Below are 17,952 nucleotides of genomic sequence, written 5' to 3' on the forward strand. Positions count from 1 at the left end.
TCTCTGACTCCTCTGTATGTCACTGTGGCAGATAACAGAATGGTAGAATCATGGCTCAAGGGCAAGAAGAACTGCTTTCTCTGAAAGCAGAAGTACCTGGGAGTGCCCTCCCTCTAAGCCTGGGAGAGCAGGAGTTAATAGAAAACAACCATGTGCTCCCCTAAGCAAAAGTTCTCTAAAGGTAGTTCATCAAGTTATTCTCTAACATCCATTGCCTTTTACCTCCAGAGAAACTCTAAAAATACCAGGACACTCCCATTCCTGTGATAAATCTCCACATGTTAGATTAGAGATTTGGCCTGATAGTTAACTTTCACAACTTGAAAAGGTGTTAAAGGGATAGAGTATGTGGCTATGTATTTATCAGAATTACACAGAACCAGCACTGCCTTGTTGTAATCTTTGATGTAGTACTTTTTGTTGTCATTTTTGATGTTCAAACCAAACCACTACTCCTTAAGAAGGGTCAGGAATAAGTGATTGATGTCATTTACTGGTATTTAAATATTAACCCTGAACAACAAAATCAACTCTTGGAATTACCCCAAAACTACACACTTCAATAAAATTTTCATTTTCCGCTATTCAAATGATTAATAACAAAATGTAACATCAGTTTGTTTTAGAACTGTCTCATTAAATTTTCTAGTTTTGGGGGCACATGTTTTGTCTTTCTTGTATTATTATCCTCATGAGATTTTGGTTAAAACCTTTCAAGTATTGGGGCTCAAAAATACTACTTTAAAAAAATCTGTATGTTTCTATTTTATATTTCTGTTATTTCTGTAAACAGATATGAATTGAATATAAACCAATTTAAAGGTATTTCTTTGAGGAGAAAAAAAAGAATAAAGAAGAAGCTGTTTTTCAGCATCGATCTTTTACTATAGGAACCAGCACTGGAAATGTCACTGGCAGTAGCAGAATTTTTTTCATTAGTGATTAAGGATGATGTCTATAGAGAGAGAATTGAATTCAGTTTTTATAGTTTAATTTACATTAAGCTTTGATAGGTGTGTTCGGAATCCCACTGGCCTTCCCAACCCTCAGTCAGTGATGTAGTTGTAGTAATGATGAAAATAGGTGAAACGTTATTGGAACTCCTGGCCTTCATCTCTGCATCCTGTGTCATTCTTTTTTCTGTCTCCGCCTCCTCCACGCTGAGCTGCACTGCTCTGGAAGATGTGAGCAGTCTAGCCTGCAGCACTGCATTGCCTGGCTCTGTCCTTCCCCCACAGACACCCAGCCCCCAGCCGCCCCCTCCTTGTCATTTCCCTGGGAAGGCACAGAAAAGCTGTCAAGGCAGGCACTAGCCTGTCATCCTGCTTTCCGCCCACACCCCTTCCCAAACCTCACTCCCCCATCAGTCTCCACCACCACCATCATCACCCACCCCTCAACACATACACTCTTCTAAGAACAAAAACATTTTGTGAAAATAGACCTGTTGTGTAATTGGGGTATTATCACATGAACTACAAAGATACTCAGTACAGTCGTTGGGGAAGTTCGGTCTAACACAGGACTCTCTTCTCCTATCCCTAGAAGTCTCAGTGTAGTTATTGTTTGGATTTGATATTTGCCAACAGCTGCCATGCCCCCAGATAGCTGTGCAGTGAGTAGCTCCTCCTCTCCCCACCCTGCTCATCCCAGAAGTCCGTTTTGCCAATTTGATGTGCACGCCAGCAGCTCTTCCCAATTCACTTGTTTTCTACTGTTCTCTGAATACCAAGCAGAAAGTAAAGACACCCAAACAGAAAGGAGGGCGTCTCCAGAAGGGAACTGCTAGAAGACAGAAGACCATAATTACCCACAAAATCAAGTCCCAGATAAAGGGAAACAGGGTGGAGCAAGGGAGTGAACAACAGGCATGATGCAGTGAGAGTCACCGAACTTACCGTTTCTTCAGTCTTCTTCACTGCCGTCTCCCACACCTCCCCTCCTACAATGTGTTGAGAACTCTAGGCAATGGCCAGTTGGATGGAAGAGGTCTCAATTCAGTCCTCCTGGTAGGGAGTTACATGAGAACTATTTTCCCTGTTCCTCCTCCTTTTCAATAGCTGTTGACCATCCTGTAACAGCCTACTTATTTTGTACCCCTTGTTAAAATATTATCTGTATTCACAAATGTAGTCCATGATTTCTAGTAGTAGTTAAGATATTACCTAAGTAACATGAACAAATGGAATTTTTTAAAAACAGCTTTATTAAGCTACAATTGACCTAACCCTGTAATTCAGCCATTTAAATTGTTCAGTGCATTTTAGTGTATTCACTGAATTGTAAAGCAGTCACCATAATCTTAGAATGTCCCCCCAAAAGAAATCCCATGCCCGTTAGCAGTCCATCTTCATTTCCCCACTAAGCCCCTATCTCCACCCCTAGGTAACCACTAATCTGCTTTTTTGTCTCCTGAGGATCTCCCTGCTCTGGGCATTTCACATAAATAGAATCATACACTATATGACCTTTTGCAACTGGCTTCTTTGAGTGTAACACTTCAAGGGTTATCCATGTTGTTTTCCATGTATTGGTATTGTATTTCTTTTTATTGTCAAGTAATGTTCCCTTGCAGGGCTGTACCACATTTTATCAGTTCATCAGTTGATGGACATTTGGGTTGTTTCCACTTTGGAGCTAATATGAATCTTGCTTCTTTGAGCATTTGTTTACAAGTCTTTTCATGGACATACATTTTTAATTCTCTTGGGTACATACCTAAGAGTAGAATTGTGGGATTGTGCAACACATTGAATTTAGCCAGTCTTCAGTTAGTTCAGAGTTTTATGATGATCTGATGCAAACGTCTCATCTTTTTAATCCAGATGTGGATGCCAACAGAGAGCTGCCACTCACACAGCCACCGTCAGCCCACTCTTCCATCACCAGTGGAAGCTGCCCAGGAACTCCAGAAATGCGCAGGCGGCAGGAAGAGGCCATGCGGAGACTAGCCTCGCAGGTACGAGAGGATCCCCAGGGTGCGGGCACGCTAGTGCCATTTTAACATCAATAGAACAATGGTAGGAAGACCCCAGCAAAGCGAACAAAAGTATATATAGGTGTACCATTAAAACATAGAGAAAAGTTTCTCTTTCTTTGCTGTTCCTAGAAAAATACTTTGTTATTTTGGAATCAGAAACTTGTTGGAAGGACCCTTAGAAATAACCAAAGTCCCATAACGGATAGATAAGAAAGTGGAGACTCAAAGTTATATGATTTACCCAAGATCACAGTATAAGTAATCAATATAGTTTTTAAATTTTCATTCCTACCTCATAACTTCCTGCTGTACTGCACTATCCATAAATTTTTTATATGTTGCATTGTAATTTTATTTATATTTATTTTTATCAAAGCAATATACACACATAATTCAGGAAATCAAATGTTCAAAGACTTACAATAAAAAACAGGAATTCTTTTCTCCTCCCCAAGCCACCTTCTCCCCAAAGGCAAACACTTTCAGTGTTTAGAGATATTTCTCTGATCCATACCTCCATCTTTGTAAATAATATTTATGGACTGCTATAACTGTTTTGATCAGTTCTGTACATTATCTATTGCTTCTTATTATGGATGATGAGAATTTTAGCTCTTTCACCTTCCTTGTTCTGTCCACTATGTCACTACAGTTATGATTTTTGTCTGAATCCATGTTATATTATTTTCAGTATTAATACTGTGGCAACACAGTTCACTGTGGAACCAAGAATAACATTTTCTTCTTGAGCAGTTTTGTTTTTCCTGGGTTGTGAACTGCCTTATTTTAAAATTGCTTCTTTTTCTTCAAAACGATGATTGTCATTCTATAACTCTTAATGCTTGGTAAAATGGCTTTCAGTACAATTTTCCACATCAGTTATATTCCCCCACACACACACTCTGGAAGCCCCAGAGCTCTCCATCAAACTAATCTGGACCTTGGATGCTCTCAAGGCTTACCACCTAGTTGTTATCCTGGAAATTCTGTTGCTGCTTTTCTGTGTTTGATCCCATGTCATCATCTTTCTTGATTATATTCCTTTCTTTGATGGAGCACATCCTCTAGTAGCTTCCCAAGAAAAAATACCAAGTAGGTAAATTTTCTGAGATTTAATGTTCATAAGAGTGTCTTTATTCCATTCTCATACATTACCATTTGTTTGATATCATAAAACTGGAGTCTCCCTCAGAATTTTGAAGGCATCCACCTTTTTTTTAATTTTTTAAGTTAATTTTTATTGGAGCATAATTGCTTTAGAATGTTGTGTTAGCTTCTACTGCACATAGCTTGGATCAGCCATACATATACATATATCTACTCCCTTTTGGAAGACATCCATCTTGAACTTCCAATATTACTATTGAAGTAATATGGTTTTCTTGTTGTTTAGTTGCTAAGTCATATCTGACTCTTTGTGACCCTATGGACTGCAGCACGCCAGGTGTCCCTGCCCTTCACTATTTCCCGGAGTTTACTCAAACTCATGTCCATTGAGTTGGTGATGCTATCTAACCGTCTCATCCTCTAGTTCCATCCTAATATGGTGCTATTCTTATTCCTAATTCTTTATATACACTTTTTTCCCCTCCAGAAGCTTTTAGAATCTCCTCTGTCACCACTCTTACTAGGTCTGTTTTTTTTTATTATTCTATTGGTGCCTAGTGAACCCTGGGTATATTCTTTGATTCAGGGAAATGCTTTTGTATTATTTACTGATAATTTCCTCACCACCACTTCCTCTGTTGTCTCCTTCTACAGCTCCTTTTAGTCAAAAATTAATTTCCTATGTTAATACTCTTCTTCACTTCTCTGTTTCCTATACTTTTGTTTTCCTATTTTGTTTTATGATCCACTTTAAAGAGATTTCCTGAACATCACCTTGCAGTACTTTCACACACACACAAAAAATTGGCTATCATAGTTTTAATTTCCAATAGGTTCTTCCCCCCCCCAGCTGTTTCCCTCTTTTTTATAGCATACTGTTTTTGTGTTATGGATGCAGTATGTTCTCTTATCTCTTCCTTAATAGTTAGATAATGAAAACCTGGTGGAAGCTTGTGTATGCGGAGAGCTTAACTATAGAGAATTAAGATGACCTGTCAACTTTTACTGGAAAACCCCAAAGTCAGTGTCCATAAGTTTTTTCTTGCACTGTTCATCTTATCTAGCAGGGAATCCACCAATCTCCTGGAGGGTGTATATCCTGGTTGCCAGCATTCTGGAGCTAGTGAGGGAAAGTGAAGTTTCGTCACTTAGATTGCAGACTTTCACCTAAGCCCCTTGTTTCCGTCCTGCACCTGCTCCTTACCTACTCTGTATCTGGTGTCCCTAAGCCCGGATTCTCTTACTTAGTTTCTTGAGTGAATAGAATCCTCTTTCCTGTGGGTTTTGGGGAAGGTAGTCACCCAGCTGGGCAGGATGGAAGGGATATCTGGGGATCCAACTGCTCTTTCCATAAACATCAAATAATTTCTGTGTTTTCAACTTCCTTTCTCACACCTCTTCTTCCACAGTATCTGGTGCTTATAATTCCTGTGCTTTTCTGAGGTTTGACGGATGATTTGGCCTATATCCTCAGCTAGCACTTGCTTCACCTTCTGTTAAGCCATTTAATCCTACATTCATATTCCATCTTTATATATTATAATCAGAGATTAGATATTTCTCATCAACAGAGTTTGCATTTCTGTTTCTTTTTTTCCCCCAGATCACTCTGTGATAATCATTTATTTTGTGACGATTATTTATTTATTTGGCCACATGGTGGGATCTTCGTTCCCTAAGCAGGGATTGAACCTGTTCCCCTCCCCTACCCCTGCCGTGGAAGCACAGAGCCTTAACCACCGGACTGCCAGGGAAGTCTCCGCATTTCTGTCTTACTCTTCTTATTTTGGAGGAATGCTGTCTCCAGTGTTTGAAGAAGTCTCTTGTCATGGGTAATTAGTAATGAGGAACAGGAAGGGATCTTCACTGTCATAAGCTTCTGATTTCTTCATAGAAATCCTGTCCAGGTGTGAGCCAGAAACAGCATGTTTCCCCCAACTACATTTTCAGTTGTCCCCACTTAGTGGTACACACCCATTTATAAATGGGCTTCTGACAACAGTCTGAGATTTTCCTCATTTCACTGCTAACTCAGTGCAACTTTAAAAGACATCTTTATTTTTTCTTTTTTCTAAATATCCTGTGTAAGCTGACTGCAGCCTTTTCTTTAGAAAAATCAAAATAAATGTCATCTAGAAATACACAAATGCTGAAGAGCTTTCATCATCACAGTCATTTATTTATTCATTTGAAATAGATGTTTGAAACACCTGTAATACAAGATTGAAGCTAAAGCAGTGAACAGGACAGGCACAGTCCCTGTTATTAGGTAGCCTACGTTTTTGTGGTGGGAGAAGGCCAATAAACAAACAAATACATGGTATATCAGATGGTGATGAGTGCTAGAAAGAAAGTCTTTACATGTTGTCACTTCTTAGTCTCTCATCAGGAGAAAAGTCCCAGGACTTCCCTGGCTGTCCACCCATTAAGACTCTGCGCTTCCACTGCCGGGAACACAGGTTCAGTATCTGATGGGGGAACTAAGATCCCACATGCCTTGCGGTGCAGTCAAAAAGTTAGAAGAGAGGAAAGAAAGAAATCCTAAGATTCTATATGTTCAATATTTGGAAAATGTTATTTATTTTTAGTAGGAAATTAGTAACTATACTTACTTGAAAACTAATCACGTTTTAAATTCCATGGTTGTGCCTTCCTTAAGCACAATATAAATAAATCTCTTTTGTACCTAGAAATGGGATATTTTTTTTAATTTATACTAAACCTTCTATAAGAAATGGCCCCTTAGATTAAAGTTGATGTTTGATTCAATATTTTGAAGATGTTAAATGTTAGAAGTGAGATATACTAGTGATTATTTACACTTAACTCAAGGAATATACTTAAAGTTTCATGCTTATTTCTTCCTTAAGCAAAATATAGATACTCTGTTTGCACATGGAGATGGAATATCTTAAAGTTTACACTGAACATTGTGAAACAAATGGCCCCTTAGATTAAAATTGAATATTATCCCAGTAATTGTGCCACATGTCCCAGTTCAAACACAGGTTTGTGCTGTAGAAGCATAGAGCAGAAGCCAGCAACCTTGCTTCTCATCTGTAACAAATGATGAGATCATTTCAAATCAGTTAGTATTTTGATAATGCAAGCTATTATATGAAAATTAAAAGTATCCTTGAAAAACTTCTTGCTTTGTTAGAGTTCTTAGTGTCAGTTCTTGTGTATCATTCATTATCATTGATATTTCATAGTATTCCTGAGGCTTCTTATGCTTCTTCGTAATTGAGAACATTGAAGAGTTCTTGTCACAACTTTAGAGCAGTTTTATTTATTGAAGAAACACTCTCCACTTGAAGTAACAGGTTTTGCTAGGTCTAGGTCTCTTAATGTATTTCCAGTTAATATTATGTATTTCTTCTGAAGTACAGTTGAGGTGTGTGGAGATCTCGTTCAGAGCCTTTCCTGGATGTGTGATTTTAGAACAACCATCACTTTTCCAGGTTTCCATTCTGTTATCTGAGTGGTCGGACAAGCAGACTTCTATTTACTGTGGGCATAACGCACGTTGAGCTTAGTACTTTTTACATTATATTTGTTATTTCACGTCTTCATTCTTTCCTTGAACCTCTGAGGTGGTCATTATCATCCTCGTGTTATAGGTGAGGACACTGTGCTTCAGTGATGGTTAATCGTTCCAGTGTCTTCCTATTAGTAAATAGCAGAGCTCAGATACAGAGTCAGTGTTCACCCCAGTAAAGTGAGTCGTCTTCTCCCCATTTAACAGATACAGAAACTCACCTCGTACTGAGGCTACGTAACTCGCCAAGATAACTAGAACGTGAATTGAAACCACAATTTAAACTGAGGCAGGCAGGCTCCAGAGTCCAGGCTTTTAACCACTGTACTGCTCTCCAGTGTGACAGGAAGGATTTTTGTTTAGTGTTCTTTTGGGAAAATCTGTCGATAATTGAAAGTGGCTTCAAAACAAGAAAAGTATAATGAAGGAGCACCTTCCAGAAATTTCGCTGACCTCAAATTCTTCAAAAAGTTTTCTTTTTCAAAAGTGACTAGAAGCTCTTGTCACATTAGATAAGTTGTCACTGGCTTAATCCTTAGATTAAGAAGCTAATACTATGGCACATAGATGGGCAAACAGTGGAAACAGTGGCTGACTTTATCTTTTTAGGCTCCAAAATCACTGCAGATGGTGATTGCAGCCATGAAATTAAAAGACGCTTACTCCTTGGAAGGAAAGTTATGACCAACCTAGACAGCATATTAAAAAGCAGAGACATTACTTTGCCAACAAAGTTCCGTCTAGTCAAGGCTATGGTTTTTCCAGTGGTCATGTATAGGATGTGAGAGTTGGACTATAAAGAAAGCTGAGTGCTGAAGAATTGATGCTTTTGAACTGTGTTGTTGGAGAAGACTCTTGAGAGTCCCTTGGACTGCAAGGAGATCCAACCAGTCCATCCTAAAGGAGATCAGTCGTGGGTGTTCATTGGAAGGACTGATGTTGAAGCTGAAACTCCAGTACTTTGGCCACCTGATGCGAAGAGCTGACTCATTGGAAAAGACCCTGATGCTGGGAAAGATTGAGGGCAGGAGGAGAAGGGGACGACAGAGAATGAGATGGTTGGATGGCATCATTGACTCGATGGACATGGGTTTGGGTGGACTCCGGGAGTTGATGATGGACAGGGACGCCTGGCGTGCTGCAGTTCATGGGGTCGAAAAGAGTCAGACACGACTGAGCGACTGAACTGACTGACCTCTTAAATAAGCTAATAAGAGAAACTAGCTAATTTTAAGAAGTGTCACAGAGACACAAAAAGCAGAGGATTTCTCCCCCCTAAGGAAATCTATGTAAGAAAAAAACCTGAAATGTCATCCTTGTCAAGAGACTAGTTTTGTACTAAAATCAGGATGATGTCAAGTGATCATGGTTCCTGAGCTAGTTGCTGCTACTGTTAAAGGTATCAGCCAAGGAAGTGATCATGTCAGCAGTTCAGAAATGTGTGTTGAGTATAATAAGAGACTTAGACCACACATACACACACACACTCATAGGGAGAGAGGAAAACAAAAAATAACAGCCAAGTATGAGATTTGGAGGAAAAAAAAAATGTATGAGATTTGGTTTGGGTTCCCGTTGGCTGTTTTTGAAAAGATTTACATTTTAGGAGAAATGTGATCCAAACAAAACAGCAAATAACCTATAGATGATGTTTTATAAAATGGGTCTAGGGTGTTTTTTTTTTAATATAAACTTATTTATTTTAATTGGAGGCTAATTACTTTACAATATTGTATTGGTTTTGCCATACATTGACATGAATCCACCATGGGTGTATATGTGTTCCCCATCCTGAACCTCCTGCCCACCTTCCTCCCCATCCCATCCCTCTGGGTCATCCCAGTGCACCAGCCCCGAGCACTCTGTATCATGCATTGAACCTGGACTGGCAATTCGTTTCACATATGATAATATACATGTTTCAATGCCATTCTCCCAAACCATCCCACCCTCACCCTCTCCCAGAGTCCAAAAGACTGTTCTATACATCTGTGTCTCTTTTGCTGTCTCGCATATAGTGTTATCGTTATCATCTTTCTAAATTCCATATATATGCGTTAGTATACTGTATTGGTGTTTTTCTTTCTGGCTTACTTCACTCTGTATAATAGGCTCCAGTTTCATCCACCTCATTAGAACTGATTCGAATGTATTCTTTTTAATGGCTGAGTAATATTCCATTGTGTATATGTACCACAGCTTTCTTATCCATTCGTCTGCTGATGGACATCTAGGTTGCTTCCATGTCCTGGCTATTGTAAACAGTGCTGTGATGAACATTGGGGTACACGCGTCTCTTTCAATTCTGGTTTCCTCGGTGTGAATGCCCAGCAGTGGGATTGCTGGGTCATATGGCAGTTCTATTTCCAGTTTTTTAAGGAATCTCCACACTGTTCTCCATAGTGGCTGTACTAGTTTGCATTCCCACCAACAGTGTAAGAGGATTCCCTTTTCTCCACACCCTCTCCAGCATTTATTGCTTGTAGACGGGGTTGTTTTTTTATTCCTCTAAAAATTAACAGTGAAATTTTATAGTGAGACCCAGATGCATCTACATTCAGGACACTGAATATGGAAACAACCTTATTTATTCATTTCTCAGTTTTGTTTTTTTGCTTTTTTATCTTTTCTCTTCCACTAGATGGGTCAGTATTTAAATAATTGTTCACCACTCTATCACCAGCTCCTAGCACAATGCCTAGCACAGAAGTATGTGTTAAATGAGTGAATAAATTGTAGTCTGTTCTCTGTACTGAAGTCTGAGTCATCTTTCTAAAACATATTTCTGTTCTTGTTACTTAAAATCTGTCAGTGGCTCCTCTTTGCCCTTGAATGGAATCCAAGTTCCGTTCTTGAAACTTGACTGTTATCATAAAGGACCTTTATGTGCATGGGCACTAAGTTACTTCAGTTGTATTGGTGCACAACCCCATGGTCTGTAGCCGGCCAGACTCCTCTGTCCATGGGATTCTCCAGGCAAGAATACTAGAGTGGGTTGCCATGCCTTCTCCAGGAGATCTTCCTGACCCAGGGATCGAACCCAAGTCTCCTATGTCTCCTGCATTGGCAGGCAGGTTCTTTACCACTAGCACCACCTGGGAAGCCCAGAGGGCCTTTACATTTTTTATCTAGCCCAGGGTTTCTCAGCCTCAACACCGTTGACATTTTGGGCCAGATAACTCTTGGTCTGCGGGCTGTCCTGTTTAGTGTACTGTGCTTAGGAGCATCCTTGGCCTCTGCCCACTATCTGGTGGTATCCTCCCACCCACAGTTGTGTTGACCAAAACTGTCTCCATACATCACCAAATGTCCCCTGAGGAACAGAGCCACCCCAGGTGAAAGCCTCTGCTCTATCTGCTCATATCTCCCGCCTGTCCCTCAAATTCTAGCTGCTCTGGAGGTGTAAAGCTGTGTCTTGCCTGAAGGGCTTCACACATGCTGTCTTCCTCTGCCTGGGACACACCTGCCCCAATCTGCTTCTCATCATCCTTTAGATTTCAGCTTAAGTTTCACCTCTAAGAAGGCTTTTCTAGCTCTCCTTATTAGTTCCTTAGATGGCCCCAGCTTGTGTTACACCTGCATCTTGTATTTCCTGTCTCATCATCCTTTTTCCCCAGTTCTATCGAGATTAACTGACATAGAATATTGTATTAAAGATGTACGGCATAATGATTTGATATGTGTATAAATTTAGTTAATAACCATCACCTCACATAGTTACGGAATTTTTTGTGTGATAAGAACTTTTAAAATCTACTCTCTTAAGTCATTTTCAACTATATAATGTAGTACTGTAAACTGTAGTCAGCAGGTAATACATCATGGTAATAATAATAATGGTGCAGATGGATACTGAAATCAGTGGGTAATAATTTGGGGAGGAACAGGATTTGCACTGACTCAAAATATCTCCTCTAAGATATTTAACTATAAAGGGTAAGATAGTAGCTTTATAGTAGAGAAATCTGGCAGAAACCTTTACCTTAGCCAAGCAATCAAGGTCAGCACCACCAGTATCAGGGCGTGTCACACCATGAACGCTGTGGCATGATCCACTGAAAAGGACAAAACATTGTTTTTGTGGTATTCTTGCCAAAAAAAAAAATCTCAATTGGAATATGAGGAAAACATGAGACGAAGTCACATTAACTGATATTCAACAAAGTAACAGATCAGTGCTCTTCAAAAGTGTCAGGGTCATGGAAGACAAAGACTGGGGAGCTCTTACAGACTACAAGAGTCTAAGGAGAAATAACAACTGGATAGAATGCTGGAACAGAAAAAGGTCATGAGTAGAAAACTGACAAAATTTGAATACTGCCTTTAGTTCATAGTGTTGTGCCAGTGTTATTTCCTGGTTTCAATAATTATGCTATGATTATGTAAGATGTTAAGGGAAGCTGGGTAAGGGATATACGGAAACTCACATCTTTTTGCAACATTTAAGTCTAAAATTAGTTCAAAATAAAAAGTTGAAAAAAAAAAATCCTACTGCAAAAAAAAAGAGCTCCAAGCTGGAAAATTACTGAGGCCGAACCCAAGTCTTGAGCTATTCCTAGCTGCCAGTCCCAGGATGCGGATTACAGCCACAGTTGAGGGACAGGAGAAAGGGCAAAGAAAATGTTTTTTACCCTGAGCCGCGAGGTTACTAGACACAGGAAAAGCCAAACTGAAGTACTGGAAGGGATGTGCCAAGTAGGAAATCAACCAGGTGGTAGTGAGAGAGTTCAAGAAAGAGTGATGAGAAAGAGACAGGGAATAAAAAAATGAGAGCATGAAGGAAGGTCAGTGGCAACATTAGAGTTTAAGTGATGGGGGCCTCCCTGGCGGTCCCATGGCTAAGAGCCTGCACTTCCACTGCAGGGGGCACAGGTTTGATCCGTGGTCGGAATCCTCCATCCTGCATGCCGTGTGGCATGACTGCCCAAAAAAAGTTTACGTGATGCCAATGACAGCTGATGTGAGAGTTGGACCATAAAGAAGGCTGAGCACCAAAGAATCGATGCTTTTAATTGTAGTGCTGGAGAAGACTTAAAGAGTCCCTTGGACAGAAAGAAGATCAAACCAGTCAATCCTTAGGGAAATCAACCCTGAATACTCATTGGAAGGACTGATGCTGAAGCTGAAGCTTCCAGTACTTTGGCCACCTGATGTGAAGAACTGACTCATCAGAAAAGATCCTGATGCTAGGAAAGATTGAAGGCAGGAGGAGAAGAGGGTAGCAGAGGATGAGATGGTTGGATAGCATCACCGATTCAATGGATATCAACTTGGGCGAACTCCAGGAGATGGTGAGGAACAGGAGGCCTGGCATGCTGTGGTCCATGGGATCACAAAGAGTCAGACAGGACTTGTCAACTGAACCACAACAACAGTGCCAGTCATTATGTAAATTTTTATGTCCAAATGAATCCTAGATATTCAAATCTATCTTTTGTGTTTAAGAGATTAGTTTAATCCTGTCACAGATGATTCATTTCATGTAAAACGTAGCCTGGAACTTTTAACACAAGTCCGACAGGTTGGCTGTCATTCAGTCATTTGATTAGGGTGTTTGATGAGGAATATGCTTAGTTGTATCATTCCTCATGTGTAGCTTTAAATCAAAACCTGTCCCTTTCCAAGGCTATACTGACTTCCAGTCTTTTTTTTTTTTTTGGTTTGTATAGTCAGTTTGCAGACCTACCCTTTTTTTCTTCCTCACAGGAGTAATCTAAAAGTTGCTCACTGTCTTCTTCAAAGAACTGATACAGTTCTGGTCATATTAGATATATTTTGCATAGAATTGTTCTAGTCAAAAGTTTAGGTGGGCCTCTCTGGTAGTCCAGTGGTTAAGAGTTTGTCTTCCATTGTAGGGGCATGGATTCAATCCCTGGTTGCCAAAAAAAAAAACAAAAAAAACATAAAACAGAAGCATTATCATAACAAATTCAGTAAAGACTTTAAAAATGGTTCATGTCAAAAAAATAATAAAAAATTTTTTATTGAAGTTTGAGCATTTAACATAAGGAAAACTTGAGATGGAAAAAAATTAATAATGTAAGAAAAACACAGCTGAAAAAGAAATTTCCACAAGTCATTGTAAGAGACAAGAGTTCACCAAGGAGAAAGGGTTCACCTGCTGATTTATTGTAGGTGGACTACTTCTGAACCATTTCTAGGAAGTTGGAATCAGTCAGTTCAGTCGCTCTGTCATGTCTGACTCTTTGCAACCCCATAGACTGCAGCACACATGCCAGGCTTCCCTGTCCATCACCAACTCCCAGAGCCTGCTCAAACTCATGTCCATCAAGTTGGTGATGCCATCCAGCCATCTCACTCTCTCGTCACTTTCTCCTCCTGCCTTCAATCTTTCCCAGCATCAGGGTCTTTTCTGATGAGTCAGTTCTTCACATCAGGTGGCCAAAGTATTGGAGCTTCAGCTTCAGCATCAGTCCTTCCAATGAATATTCAGGATTGATTTCCTTTAGGGTTGACTGGTTTGATCTCCTTGCAGTCCAAAGGACTCTCAAGATTCTTCTCCAACACTCCAGTTCAAAAGCATCAATTCTTGGCACTCAGCTCTCTTTATGGTCCAACTCTCACATCCATACATGACTACTGGAAAAACCATAGCCTTGACTAGATGGACCTTTGTTGGCAAAGCAATGTCTCTGCTTCTTCATATGCTGTCTAAGTTGGTCATAGCTTTTCTTCCAAGGAACAAGCGTCTTTTAGTTTCATGGCTGCAGTCACCATCTGCAGTGATTTTGGAGGCCAACAAAATAAACTCTATCACTGTTTCCACTGTTTCCCCATCTATTTACCATGAAGTGATGGGACTGGATACCATGATCTTTGTTTTTTGAATGTTGAGTTTTAAGCCAACTTTTTCACTTTCCTCTTTCACTCTGATCAAGAGGCTCTTTAGTTCCTCCTCACTTTCTGCCGTAAGGGTGGTGTCATCTGAAGTTATTGATATTTCTCCCAACAGTCTTGATTCCAGCTTGTGCTTCTCCAGCCTGGCATTTCGCATGATGTACTGTGCATGTAAGTTAAATAAGCAGGGTGACAATATACAGCGTTGACATACTCCATTCCCAATTTGGAACCAGTCCAATTTGGAACCAGTCCGATTTTCCGTGTCCAGTTCTAACTGTTGCTTCTTGACCTGCATACAGATTTCTCAAGAGGCAGGTAAGGTGGTCTGATATTCCAGTATTATTATTCCAATAATACCAGTTGGTGAAGAAGGAAATGGCAGCCCACTCTAGTATTCTTGCCTGGAGAATCCTGTGGATGGAGGAGCCTGGTGGGCTGCTGTCCATAGGGTCACACAGAGTCGGACACAACTGAGGCGACTTAGCGTGCATGCATGCATGCATTGGGGAAGGAAATGGCAACCCACTCCAGTATTCTTGCCTGGAGAATCCTGTGGATGGAGGAGCCTGGTGCGCTGCTGTCCATAGGGTCACACAGAGTCAGACACAACTGAGGTGACTTAGCATGCATGCATGCATGCATTGGAGAAGGAAATGGCAACCCACTCCAGTATTCTTGCCTGGAGAATCCCAGGGACGGAGAGCCTGGTTGGCTGCCCTCTCTGGGGTCTCATGGAGTCCAACACAACTGAAGCGACTTAGCAGCAGCAGCAATACCAGTTGGTCTGGTATTATTGGAATAATAGTGACTGAATACAGGCGGTGGTGACTTCCTCAGAGCTGTAGGGAGTGATCTGTTACCCTTCACTGAACACTAGCACAGTGGGAGACTGAAGGAAAAAAACTACTTGTTTCCTGTTTGTGTATGTGGGAAAAGTTGTTGATAATGTCAACAGGCAATTTGGGAGAAATACCAAGTGTTTTTGACAGGTTATATGTACATTTACATACCGTGTAGCTGCCTGGAAATATCTAGTAAATGACCTATTTTGAGTCACAGTACAAATTTCATGAAGATATTGAATGGTCTTTCTGCCTGAAGTCTGCAGAGGAGTTAAGATTTTATATTTGGAATGCCTAAAAATTTTTAAATTCAAAGAAACAAAGGCAGCCCCAAAAGGGGCAACTTTTGCAGTGATCTCTGTTAGGTGAAACTTCAGATAGCCAAGAGTGCAGATGATTTTTAATGAAACCAGGGCAAGAACCCTCTTCCTAAATTTTAAACTTTTTATCTTCAAACTCGTATCCCATTACTTTAGGTAAAGGGTAAGTTATAGCTGATTTGTTCAGCTGTGCTTTGCCTCGACATGGGAAATCAATTGAGATAAAATATGATGAAAGTTCATATTGATTCAGAGATTTGCTGTTTTCTTTTTATAAAGTGGAGATTTGTGTCCGTGTGGACATAACCACTGACTTTCACTGTTCATTGAGAGGACAGATCAATTGCTGTCAAGTTTTCTCTTTGGGTTCCTTAAGATCAGTAATAAAGCAGTGACCAATCTATCCACAGAAGAGAGTGGAGATTTCTAAGTACACCTCCTCATTTCCATTTCCACACTATGCTCAGACATTGTTGCTTTACTTACAAGCAATTCCTGTCCTCAGCTTTCCATGTATAGTAACATTTCCTGTGTTGTTCATTTTTTAAAATGTTAATGAGAAGGATTTCAGATGTTTTTTAAAAAGTGATATTTCCAGCATTTGTTAAAGAGCTAGAATGACCATACCTACAGGTTAGGAGTCATTTCAAAGCAGAACACTTTCGTGGATGATTCTGTTCTTTGAGAGCTGGGGTCCCGGTAGTATATCTGTGCATGCTTCTAGGGCAAATTTCAGATGCCTGAAGGCACAAAGGCAGTAGCTGAAAAGAAGAGAGTGTGCAGAACCTTGATGGTGACCATGATGATGATGGAGAGGAAGAGGAGAAAAAGACATTGATGGTGGTGGTGGTGACGGCATCAGCTAACATGACTGTGCACTTACTATGTTTTGAGCACCATGTCAAGTGTGGTCTGTACATTCAGGCTGAATCTCCTGTGCAGTTTCTTGTTATCTCCACAGGCCCATCACTTTTATAGGTAGTACTGAGCCAACAGAGTGGTCTAAATTAAAATCACCCTCTGCCCTTCTTGCCCTTGAGGCAAAGGAACAACCAGAAGATACAAAGCAAACACTGTGCAAATTTAAACAAACAAAAAGACAGAGCTTAAAATTGCAAGTTTCAGCCAGACTGGCTAGACCCTAGATGATATTAAGATGTGTGCATTTTCTGAGTTCTTTGAATTGAACACGTGCATCTGACAAAAATCTCAACTCCTTCTTCCTATTATCTGATTCTGATCCTCTCTGTCTCTGGGTGCTCAGAAAACTATTTAGTGATAATTCTTAAGTCTGAGTTATTTTATTTTCTATAAGACTGATTATAACACAATTATAATTTTTTAAATATGCCTTATAAACATATGTTTGTTGAGTCTAACATATGGTATTTCTCTGGTTATTTTATTCCTAATGCTTTGTTACAGTATCAGATTGTTTCGTGTACTACTTCATGCTGAATAAATATTAGAGAGATGAATCTTTATTCTCAGGCCTGCTTCCTATTTTAATATAGAGGAAAAGCTCAGTTTGTATTTATAAGTTTTAATTATGAATTATGGTACCACACACATACAAGAGAAATATGGGGTCCAATTTCTTATCTTAGATAAATCAGGACAATTTCCGAATTAACAGCTTTTGTTTTCACTTGAAGAAGTTGAGCAGTGGGGTAACAGAAGACAGTGTTAGAGAATAACCATACAGTAACCATGACCAACTTAGTGCCTAAACACACACACACACACAACCATGACTGCTGCTCTTGCTGCTGATCAACCTGTCCGTGTGCTCATCTTTCTTTCTTAGGTGGTTGCCTATCACTATTGCCAAGCAGATAACGCCTACACCTGCCTGGTGCCTGAGTTCGTCCACAACGTTGCTGCCCTGCTCTGCCGCTCCCCTCAGCTGGCAGCCTATCGGGAGCAGCTTCTCCGGGAGCCTCACCTCCAGAGCATGCTGAGCCTTCGGTCCTGTGTTCAAGACCCCATGGCCTCCTTCCGGAGGGGAGTGCTGGAGCCCCTGGAGAATCTCCACAAAGGTACAGATGAGGTGCAGAGCAAGTGGAAGGTGGAGGCTCTGGAGCCCAAGTTCACCTGGGGGCATGTTATAGAAATGATTATTTTTATCACGCTGCCAAAACTTAAATGTTCCTACAGGGTACAGTTAACAAATAAAAGGTTTTACTCAGAAAAAAAAAAAAATAAGAAATTCCTCCAATTGGTACTTCTTCCTCTCTGTGTAAAAATTCTCATTCTCATTTCCAAATACAATGCATTCTTCTTGAGCTAAAGATAATTGAGCTT

General features: G+C 40.2%; 1 protein-coding gene across 5 annotated transcripts in view; it reads left to right on the plus strand.

Moving 5' to 3' along the window:
- TANC2 (tetratricopeptide repeat, ankyrin repeat and coiled-coil containing 2) overlaps positions 1-17,952 on the plus strand; it is a 363,447-nt gene that overhangs the window by 277,047 nt on the left and 68,448 nt on the right. For all 5 annotated transcript variants that reach the window (XM_081576541.1, XM_081576540.1, XM_081576542.1 and 2 more), the window contains 2 exons: positions 2,826-2,959; positions 17,456-17,687. In XM_081576541.1, the coding sequence (XP_081432667.1) occupies positions 2,826-2,959; positions 17,456-17,687 (366 nt within the window). The remainder of the gene's footprint in view (positions 1-2,825; positions 2,960-17,455; positions 17,688-17,952) is intronic.

The sequence above is a fragment of the Giraffa tippelskirchi genome, chromosome 3 (genome assembly GCF_054371585.1).
Source record: "Giraffa tippelskirchi isolate mGirTip1 chromosome 3, T2T-mGirTip1v1.2.pri, whole genome shotgun sequence".
NCBI lineage: Eukaryota > Metazoa > Chordata > Mammalia > Artiodactyla > Giraffidae > Giraffa > Giraffa tippelskirchi.